The sequence below is a fragment of the Pelecanus crispus genome, chromosome 4 (assembly GCF_030463565.1).
Source record: "Pelecanus crispus isolate bPelCri1 chromosome 4, bPelCri1.pri, whole genome shotgun sequence".
Lineage (NCBI taxonomy): Eukaryota > Metazoa > Chordata > Aves > Pelecaniformes > Pelecanidae > Pelecanus > Pelecanus crispus.
In genome coordinates, this window is record NC_134646.1 from 3678917 (window position 1) to 3689975 (window position 11059).

The 11059-nt window shown below is 56.4% G+C and overlaps 1 protein-coding gene across 1 annotated transcript; it reads left to right on the forward strand.

The window, feature by feature from the left end:
* The first annotated feature begins 7681 nt into the window (after window positions 1-7681).
* Window positions 7682-8290, forward strand: NEUROG2 (neurogenin 2). The gene has a single exon (XM_075709663.1). The coding sequence runs from the start codon at window positions 7682-7684 to the stop codon at window positions 8288-8290; it is 609 nt and encodes a 202-aa protein (XP_075565778.1).
* Window positions 8291-11059: the final 2769 nt, after the last annotated feature.

Here is an 11059-nt window from a genome sequence, read left to right on the forward strand (position 1 = left end):
TCAACAAAATGAAACGAGAATGGGTTTACGGATATCCGTTTGTTTTTTTTTTTTTAACAGGTTTTAGGATAAGATCTCTCAGCTGTGTTTTGCAACTACGAAAAAGCTGAATGATTTTTGGTCTGGAAAAAGAGCACTGTTGCCTCAGAAACTCTCCGACAAGGAAAAAGAGTGCGTCGTCTTTATCACGGCAAAAGTTTGTCCGTAGGCTGTCTCAAAGGTGTAGAGAGGAGGCCTAGCGGTTAATGTATGAGCGGTGGGGAGAAGTGGGCCAAGTACGCACATCGTAAAATTTCTAGATGCTGCCATGCTGTTAAAGTTCTTCCAGAGAAGACTCTGAGGCACTCCAGAGAGCCTGCCATAGAGCAGGCATCCCACTAGCACTGAAGTTATTCAAAGTAACCTTCTGCTTTCTTTTTACGCAGCTTTGAAATCCATCCCCCGGTGAGGAGCTTGTTGCGTTGGGTGATGCGGTTGTCCCTGGAAAGAATTCAGAATTGTGGGAAACGCTGAACCTCGGAACGCTTGCAGCACGTGAGCTGACGATGGGACTGGTTTTAGCCCAGGATGACGTAAGGAGAGGGGATAAGGAGGGAAGAGGGAAAGCTTATCTTGAGGAAGCTAACAGGTTCTTGCTACAGAAGTACACGTGTGCGGGTTGGGAGCGGATGGGTCAGTGAATCCAACCAGGAACCTCATTTAGCTGCCCTGGGTGACCCTCAGGAGGTGAGTACCTACCTTGGAAAAATTCTAGTTGATGCCTGTGACGTGCAAGTGTATTCTTCCAGCCAGAAACCCGCACCTTCTTGCTGTTTGCCAGAAAGGCCACGGTTTGTGCAGAACTTGCCTTCCCCAGCGTGGCACTTACCCTTCGTAATGAGCCGTAACCTAGCGTTGACAGTCGCAGCTCACGCTGGACATCAAGTCCCACCAACCGGTACAAAAATCGTCACCCGTAGGAACACAAACACGCTGTGCGTGTCAGCTCCTCTGCATTAATTTCGTACCTGCTATCCGCAATGGCTAACAGATGGGTAAAAACCCTCAACCGCCTCATTGCCGTGTTTGGAAACCAAGGCAAGACGTGGTGTTTGGTATCTGCTTGAACGTTTGGTGTTTGGTATCTGCATCTGCGTCCTTAGCTGTCAGTCTGAGACGGCTTTTTCAGGCTGCTGCCCAGGTGCTTTTGCAGAGGCTGCCTTTGAGAAACACAGCCCGTTGCTTTTACGCTTGTATTTTATTAGATCAACCGTTTTAAAAAAACAAAAATCAGAAAGCCAACCGTATCCCGGGCTGCATCCAAAGCGGCGTGGCCGGCAGCAGGTCGAGGGAGGTGATTCTGCCTCTGCTCTGTCCCCAGCACAGGAAAGACGTGGAGCTGTCGGAGGAGGCCACAAAAAATCATCCGAGGGGTGGGACGCTCCTCCTGTGAGGACAGGCTGGGAGAGTTGGGGTTGTTCAGCCTGGAGAAGGCTGTGGGGAGACCTTCTTGTGGCCTTTTGGTACTTAAAGGGGGCCTATAGGAAGGATGGGGACAAACTTTAGCATGACCTGTTGCGATAGGGCTAGGGGTAATGGTTTTAAGCTAAAAGGGGAATTTCAGACCAGAGGCGAGGAATGTTGTTGGTCTCTTCTCCCAAGTAGTGAGCGATAGGATGAGAGGAAATGGGCTCGAGCTGTGCCAGGGGAGGTTTAGATTGGATATTAGGAAAAATTTCTTCACGGAAAGGGTAGTCAAGCATTGGAACAGGCTGCCCAGAGAGGTGGTGGAGTCCCCATCCCTGGAGGGGTTCAAAAAACGGGCAGATGTGGCACTTTGGGACATGGTTTAGTGGGCATGGGGGTGTTGGGGTGATGGTTGGACTGATGATCCTGGAGATCCTTTCCCAGCCTTAATGATTCCTAGTTTTTACTATCATTAAGAAAATAATGCAGCCACCAAGCCAGGAAACACAAAATTGCTACTCTCCCCTTAATTGGTTTAGTGGTGGGCTTGGCAGTGTTAGGTTAATGGTTGGACTGGATGATCTTCAAGGTCTTTTCCAACCTAAATAATTCGATGATTCTATGAATGTTTGGGGTTTTTTTGACGCCGCGGGTGGGGAGGCACTGGCACACCTTGCCCGCAGAAGTGGCGGATGCCCCACCCCTGGAAGCATTCCAGGCCAGGCTGGACGAAGGTTTTGAGCAAGTTGAGTTGAAGATATATCCTTGTCGCAGGGGGGGAGAGGTGAAAAGCGGGCGGAGAATTGGGTTTCGTTTTTGGCATGGCTGGGTGCCTCTAACACCCCGCCGCCGCCGCCAGGGGGCGCCCCCCGCCCACGGGGGGTCCCGAGTGGGTGCGGGGGGGGGGGGGGGGGGGGGGGGGGGAAGGAAGGAGCAGAGGAGGGTTGAATAGCGCCTTTAAATTACTGCTGACACCTCTGTTACAGCTCCCTAAAATCTCAATCAACAAGCCATTAGAACTCACCGGGAGTAAAACTAAATCCTCGTTTAAGTGTATTTATCCGCTCTCTTTTCTCTCTTTCAAATGCTAAATCCATTTCAGCATATGCCCCTTCTTTCTCTCGCCTTTCTCTAAAGACTGGCAGCCCCTACTACTCTTGTAAATATGAAAGATGCTAATCATATGACATATCACGTCTCAGTCGGAGCCTGGAATAAAGCCTTGAGATTTGGGATCATTGCCTCCAGACAACAGCTTCATCAGCCGGAAAGTTGGTTTTTTTTCTCCTTTCCTTCAACTCTCAATCCCTTCTTTGTCTGGGGGAAAATGCAGCCAACTCGAGCCACCCCGGCCATATGGTTCACTCTGTGTTTTCTTAGTTGAATCCTGAATTGTTTGTGACTTGCGAAGGGTTTTTTTTTTTCTTCTTCTTCTTCTTCTTTTCTTTTTTTTTTGGGGTGGGGGGGAAGCGTGTATAAAGACATAGAAGAGGCTGCCCGTCCCCGGGGCAGCTTTGCAGGGTTACTCCATGTTCTTCACGTGTTCGTTTCACACACTCCTCCTGCAGCCACTTCACCCGCTCCGCCTACGCGCCAAACGCTAAAGCTCCGGCCACGCTTTTTAACAATAACACAACCGAGTCGGCGGCGGGGCAAATCTTGTTATTTTTCCTTGTTGGTAGATGGAAACGCCTTCTTAAAACGCAATTTATTTTATTTGTACTCGCGGCGCGTGCGAAACTCGGGCTCTAGCCGCTTACTGGCGCGGCCCTTCTAGAAACGCTTTGGCTAAGCGAAGCCCCGCCGTATTTTTGAGTAAGGAAGAGTGGTTTTTAAGACCCGTATACAGCGGGAGCTTGAATGAGTTCGGTGCACCGGAGTTTGGATAGCCCCCCTGTTTGATAGCAGCCTGCCAAAATTCTCTTTCTCTCTTCCCTTACACAAGCCCCCAAAAAAGGCCCTTTCACCAAATCATTAAATTCTACAGAGGTGGTCAAGCTAGTCCTGCTTTTCAGGCGTTCGAGAAAGAAAAGGGTCCTTGAAGTTTAGAAGATGCCCAAGGAAAACTCATTGAATGACATCAAAAGAATGAGTTTCCATAGCTGTTGAAGCACGAGAGCCGTGTAGCCGCACAAAGGCGGGTTGGGGCAGTGGGACTGTCCCACCGCTCTATCCCAGCACAATTGGGTCACTGAAATAGGGAATTAATTACCATTGGAGAGTGGGCAGCCCATTCACCGCTGGCTGAGTTTTATTAAACGCCAATATAAATAACAAAACAACTCTTGTGGCTGCGCTATTCCTACACGCCAAAGGAAGGATTATGTCGGGGATTAACATCTTAAAGTCTATGAGACTTTCTGACTCAAGGCTCGGAGCTGGTAATCGTATTTGTCTCCTGGTTCAGCGATTAGTGCTCTCCCTCGCGCACCTTCGCCTGGACGGCCAATGTCCCTTTTTGCAGGCACCGGGTTTTTCACACAATCGGCTGTTCTTTTTCCCCACAGCTATAGAAAAAGAATAAGAAAACTGAAGCGTGTTCACGCCGTCCTCAAGCTTCTTCTCTTCTTCATGGGAAAGGAAGGCACCGGCGGCCTTTTTTTCACAAGGGAGGGGGGAGACAAACCCTCTTGGGGGGGGGAGGACGGCAAAATCGCTCTGCAGCCCTGCACCTGCCATGCAAATCCAGCGGGAACAATCGGACGAGGGGCTCGTCCGCCCGGCGCTGGGGGGGCTGGCCGGGGAAGGATGCCGGGGCAGCGCTCGGGGGACGACGACGGGGGCCACCCCCTCCTCGCCTTGATCCCAAAATGAACCCCAAACATGTTAGCGTGGTTTGGGGAGGCGGGGGGGGGGGGGGCTGGTCCCCGTCCCTCCCTGCTGCGCTTTTGCGGGAAGGACCCGGCGTGGGGTGGGGACAGACACCCTGCAGACTGACCCCCGGTTTAGGAGCAGAGCCGTCCCACTCGCGGGGTTTGGGGGTGCCGCCCTAGGGCTGGGCGCCCCAGGATTTGGGGTGCGGGGGGTGCGGGCAGCCCCGGTCCCCCCCAAACCTTCAGGAGACCCACGGAGGGGTCCGGGGCGAGGGAGGCAGAGCTGGGAGCGCTCGGGCCATCCCGTCCCCGCAGCTTCGTCCCCCCATTTTCCCCGGGGGGGGCCATTGCACCCCATTTCACCTGGGGCCGGCGAGCCATGCGTGCCGGCTCGCAACTTGTGAGGTCGACGTGTGGCTGGGCCACATCCAGAGGTCTCTCGGCAACACAGACCCTAAACTTTTAGGGCTCTCGGGTCACCTCGGAGTTCAATCTTCTTAGAGCAAACAAAGCCCTCCTGACCGTCTCCCCCTCTCCCGCACACAAGCCCCGCCGTCCTTTATTTCTGGGCTGTGTGATAAGCTTAAATCATTGTGCTCCCCTTTCTTGAGCGGCGCCTACTTTGGGGCTTTTGTTCCCCTAAAAGTGGGATTGAGTCTGGCAAAGGGGCTGAAGTTGAACAGTTTGACCCCCGGGGGACAGTTCAGGCGCTGGGCAGCGGCGGCAGCGGTCCCTCGGCCCCGCCGAGCTCGGCCGTCGCCGGCCGCAGACCACACAAGCGCCTCTCGGCTCTCAGCCGTTCGCTGAGATTTTTAGCTCCTCCGTCTATTTGGGGCTTTTCGCACCGGTCGCAATACTCCGTTTCAAAGCGTGAACCCCCCGCGCCGGCGGTTTGTACGTCCTGGCCGTCGTTCCTTCGGGCAGAGCGCGCCCGCTGACCCCGGGGGCACGGCGCCCGGCCTCGCCATTCACCGGGCTTTTTGCACCGGAGGGTGGTCTGGAAGAGACGCTGGGGTGGCAGAGAGGGGAAGGTTTATCCTTTGGATTGACAACTTGTAGCTTTTTTTTAAAAAAAAAAACAACCCTCTTCTTGAGCTTACGTTCTGTCCCAGAGTTGTATTTGACAGCACCGAGCGAGGACCGCGGTCCGTACGCCGGGACCCGCGCCTTTCCTGACCACCGAAACCCAAATGTCAGGGGCGCGTGGCTTCTCCCTCCCGGGGCTTGCTCTGCCCCTTGCAAAACCGCCCGAAAACGGGAAGAAAAAGGCAAAGCCGGCCCGCGTGCCGGCGGACTGGCACCTGGCCTCGGGGAGCAGACGCATCCCCGGGGCACGCCGCTGCCGGGGGAGCCCGGTACCCCTGCTCGCGGCCACAAAAGGCGGCTCCCCCCAAAAAAGTCGTGGATTCATCGCGCGCCCTTAGCAAAGCTCCTCTCCCGCGCAGCGCTCTGTCGCCGGCCCCCTTCTCCTCCGCTTTCCCCCAGGGCTGCAAACCCTGACGACGCGCTCCCAGCGGAACGCCGGTATTTCCCTCGCGCCCTGCTTTGGGCTGGGATAGAGCCGATTTTTTTCCTAGCAGCTGGCGCAGCGCTGCCGTTTGGATTTAGGGTGAGAAAAGCGCTGGCAACACAGGGATGGCGGAGGTGTTGCCGAGCAGCGCCGGCGCTACTCGCGGCCTTGCCAGCTCCCCACGCCCCTGCCAGGGCCACGAGCAGCTGGCAGGGGGCACAGCCAGCAGAGCTGCCCCAAACTGCCCCACGGGACGGTCCACGCCACCGGGCACCCCTCGTCCTGGCCAGGGCATTCGTTACTCGCTTCTTGCAGCTACGAGTCGCCAGCGCCTTCGTTACGAGCAGGAGTAAGACCCCCCTCGTTAAGAGCAGGAGTAAGAACCCTTCGTTATGAGCAGGAGTAAGGCCCCCTTGTTAAGAGCAGGAGTAAGACCCCTTTGTTAAGAGCAGGAGTAAGACCCCCTCATTACGAGCAGGAGTAAGGCCCCTTTGTTAAGAGCAGGAGTAAGACCCCCTCATTACGAGCAGGAGTAAGGCCCCTTTGTTAAGAGCAGGAGTAAGACCCCTTCGTTAAGAGCAGGAGTAAGAACCCTTTGTTACGAGCAGGAGTAAGGCCCCTTCATTACGAGCAGGAGTAAGGCCCCCTTGTTAAGAGCAGAAGTAAGACCCCCTCATTACGAGCAGGAGTAAGACCCCTTCGTTACGAGCAGAAGTAAGACCCCCTCATTACGAGCAAGAGTAAGACCCCTTCGTTACGAGCAGGAGTAAGACCCCCTCGTTACGAGCAGGAGTAAGACCCCTTCGTTACGAGCAGGAGTAGGAACCCTTCGTTAAGAGCAGGAGTAAGACCCCCTCGTTACGAGAAGGAGTAAGACCCCCTCATTAAGAGCAGGAGTAAGACCCCTTTGTTGCGAGCAGGAGTAAGAACCCTTCGTTAGGAGCAGGAGTAAGGACCCTTTGTTAGGAGCAGGAGTAAGACCCCCTCATTACGAGCAGGAGTAAGGACCCTTCGTTAAGAGCAGGAGTAAGGACCCTTCGTTAAGAGCAGGAGTAAGAACCCTTTGTTAGGAGCAGGAGTAAGACCCTCTCATTACGAGCAGGAGTAAGACCCCTTCGTTAGGAGCAGGAGTAAGGACCCTTCGTTACGAGCAGGAGTAAGATCAGCCCCTCCACCTCTGCCCACGCCCGCAGCCGTTCTCCGCCACGACCCCCCCACCCACCCCCCCATTCCTGCGGGCGGCCGCGCGCTGCTCAGTCGCCGACACAACTCAAACCGCGATACCCTGACACCCACCCAGAGCCGACCACATCCCCACCCCCCCCCCCCCCCGCCCCCCGGGGCGGTGCCGCCGCCGCCGCCCCATGAATGAGCGAGCGCCTGGGAAGCGAAACCCGCGCGTGGCGCGCGGGGCGCCCTGATTGGCCAGCTGCGCCTCGCGCGGGGGGGGGGGGGGGGGCGGGAGGCACACACGCCACCCCCCTCCCGCCTTTTTTTTTTTTTTTTTTTTTTTTTTTTTTTCCCCCCCCTCCTCCTCCCCGCTTCCATTCATTAATAAATTAGCGGCACGCTCCAGCCGAGCGCGAGGCGCCAATGGCGCGGCGGCCCCCGGGGGCTGCGAGGAAGCCGAGAGCGCGGGGGGGGGGGGGGAGGGGAGGGGAGGGGAGGGGCGGCGGGGGGGCCCCCGGGGCAGGTTTGATTGTTCCCCGCGGGGTATATAAGGGGTGTTAAGGAGGGTCGTGTGCCAGACACGCAGCCAGCGGGGCCCGGGCAGCTCCGCCACCGCCCGCCGCCGGCCCCGGGGCGCGTGCCAGCCGCCCCCCCCCCCCCCCTCCCCCTTCCCCCCCCCTCCCTCCCGTCCCACCTCCCGCCCCCTCTCCGGTGGAACCGGCGAAGCGTTAACCCCCGCGGGATGCTGGGGAAGGCGGAGGGGCTGGCGCCGGCGGGCGAGGAGGAGCTGGCGCTGCTGGGGCTGGCTTCGCCCGCCCCTTCGCCCTCGCTGCCCTCCAGCGCCGAGGAGGAGGAGGAGGAGGAGGAGGAGGAGGAGGAGGAGGAAGAGGAGCGGCGGGGGCCGCGGCGGGCGGGGCGCAGGCGGGGAGCCCCGCGGCCGGCCCGCACGGCGGAGACGGCGCAGCGCATCAAGCGGAGCCGGCGGCTGAAGGCCAACAACCGGGAGCGCAACCGCATGCACAACCTGAACGCGGCGCTGGACGCCCTCCGCGACGTCCTGCCCACCTTCCCGGAGGACGCCAAGCTGACCAAAATCGAGACGCTTCGCTTCGCCCACAATTACATTTGGGCGCTCACCGAGACGCTGAGGCTGGCCGGAGCGGCGGCGGCGGGGGGCGGCGGGGGCAGCCCCTCGCCCGCTTCCTCCTGGAGCGGCGGGGCCGCCAGCCCGGCGCCCTCCGCCTCCCCGTACGCCTGCACTTTATCGCCCGCCAGCCCCGCCGGCTCCGCCGAGGAGGGCGAGCAGTGGCCGCCGAGATTCGCCCCGCCGCTGCCGCGCCGCTGCCTCTGACCGGGGCTGGGGGGTGGCACCCCCGGGGAGGAGGGGGGCTGCATCCTCGGTACCTGCCCCGCTTCCCAAACCGCGCCGTGCGAACGGCAGCCGCCCAAACCGACCTCGGTTCCCCTCTCCCCGATGTGCACTTTTGTCCGGTTGCCCAAATCTGTCCCCCCCACACCCCCCCCCGGGGCTTTTGCGTCCCCCCGCTTCCCCCCCTGTTGCCATCTGTCCCTTAGGATTTATAGCGGCTAGAGGTTGGGGGGGGGGGGGGGGGGGGGGGCGCGGAGGAGGGTTGGGGTTGGGGTATGAGAGAAAAAAGAATTAAAAAAAAAAAAATTGTTTTGTTAGAGCTCCAGGTTAGAAGTCATTGTATAATTTGTAGGCTTTGTGAGGGCTGAATGCAAGCGTGGAAATTTAGGCTGAACTCTCTATCAAAAGAAGAAGGGAAAAAAAAAAAAAAAACCCAACAAAAAAAAAAAAAAGGTTGGGGGGGGGAAAGGGGAAGGGGAAGGTGGGGGGGTGCGGGGAAATGGGGAGGGAGGACCTCCTCATCCATTATTTATTTCGACCTTTAGGGGACGAGGAACTCCCCCCTTCTTTCAGGAGATTAAAAATAAATCAACAGACTGAAAACCTAAACGGACACGGGACATTACAGCGATCAGCCACACACGTGTTCACATTTATTTATTATAAAGAAAGATTTCATGGAAAATATGTATTTTTGTGTATAATTTACAGAGTTTATTCTAGTATGTATTTACAGCTGAAGAGCAAAGGGATTGTCCTTGGGCTAAAATATAAATAAAAATCTCTAATTTTCGTAACTTTGGCCTTGCTGCTTTTTCTGCTTTACGCGCCGTCTCCCGGCAATTTAGGGGGCTCGGGGGGGGCCGGCGCCCAGTCTCGCCTCCGGCAGAGGCACCGGCGCTGGCGCGGCCTCCGGCAGGCCCAGGGGTGCTTTCATCCCGAACGGTTCCTTTTGCTTCTTAAAAGAAACCCCCTTTTATTTATTTTTTTCCTGCAGCACAAGAACAGGACTAAACTTGTGGGGAGGGCAGCTTCGCCCCGGGGTGGGGCTGGGGGACGCACGCTTTTTGAGTGAAAAGCTGCTTGGGGAGAAGCAGATCCAAAATATGCATACGCACACAAAAAAAAAAAAAAAAAAAAAAAAAAATTGTATTTTTTTTTCCAGCCAAGTAAAGCCTCAGGCTGGTTCTGGACGGGAGAGGCACCGGCAGAAAGACGCGCACGGCTCGGCCTCCGCCTCCCTCCGTGGCGTTTCGTTTCCGTTCTTGGGTGCCTCATGCGCCTGATACCGTCGCGAAGGGCAAACGCAAATTATATATAAATATATATATTAAAAAAAAGTGCGGTGGAAGTTTACTGAGCGTTTGCGTTCTCCTCTCGCCGCAGAAGATGCTGCGCAGCGAACGCCTGATGGCTGGATAAACCCCTTCTCCCGCTTCCTCGGGCCGGTGGCTCCTGGATTTCGCAGGGAAGCCGTCGGAAATAAAGGTTACTAAGAGAGAAAAAAAAAACAACCTCAAAAAGCGTGGGTTTAAAGATGAAGGATTTCTTGTCTCTCTGAGGGCCGGGGTTTCGGGTCCATGGCTCCGAGCGGCCCTCGGCCGTCCCCGGGAGCGGGTACCGACGGCGCACGGCCGGGGATGTCACCACGCAGCGGGGGGACATTGGAGGCCACCGAGGCCCTTCAGTCATCACTTCTGGGTACAAACACCTGGAAATCATTAAAAAAACCCCAGCGGAGGTGCCTGAATGTATTAATTAAATAAAATGCGCGGCGTGTGAATCCCGCCCGGGCGCTCCCCGCATCCTGGGACCGTGAAACTCGGCTCTCGGAGCGATGTCCCCAAAAGGGGAGGCGGCGGGGAGAGGGGGAAAAAAAGAAAAAAAACCCAAAATGTGTGAAAAGAGAATTAGTGAAATTAGGTTAGGCCAATAAAACGTGCGGGGGTTCGCCCCCCCGGCCCCGCAGCCTCGGGCGAGCAGCGCTATCTTGCCTGATCTATTGTTTCCCCCCCTGGCAGGGGGGTTATTGTGTGATAAATAATTCCTTAAAAAAAAAAAAAAAAAAAAAAAAAAGAAAAGTGGGCGCATTTGCATAATCACTGCTTTGATGTGGCCAGCGAGATGAAGCTGTGTCCCCCCAAATCTGCCGTGGGCCAGAAGGGACAAAACAAGAGGGAGCTTTTCAATCCGCTGGCAGTGTGTGGGGCGGCCCGTCGGGAGCGGGTTTGGTTTTTTTTTTTTTTCACTCTCACTCTCTTTTAACCACCCCTTTTTTAACGATTAAACTCCAGGAATGCCAAAAAAAGAAAAAAAAAAAAAACCTCGGCGAGCGCCTCGCTCACCCTCTCCGTCTTTTCTGGTCGGGTCTTATTGTCCTTCCCGGTTTCTTGCCCGCTTGTAAGAGGCGCTGGAGTAGGTGCCTTCGGCTCTTCCAAAGGCCCGGGGTGGCTGGGATGCGCTTCTGCTCCCTCCGTGGCGAGCCAGGCAGGAGCGGGAGGGATGTCTCGGGTGGCTCAGCACCGGGATGCTCCCTCCGACAGTCCTTGGGGCCGGCCGGCTGCTTCTTGCCAGGTTGGTCATCCTTGGAGGTGTTTCCTTCATCCTTGGTGGTGTTTCCTTCCTCCTGGAGGTATTTCCTTCATCCTTGGAGGTGTCGCCTTCATCCTGAAGGTACTTCCTTCATCCTTGGAGGTGTTGCCTTCATCCTGGAGGTATTTCCTTCATCCTTGGAGGTGTTTCCTTCATCCT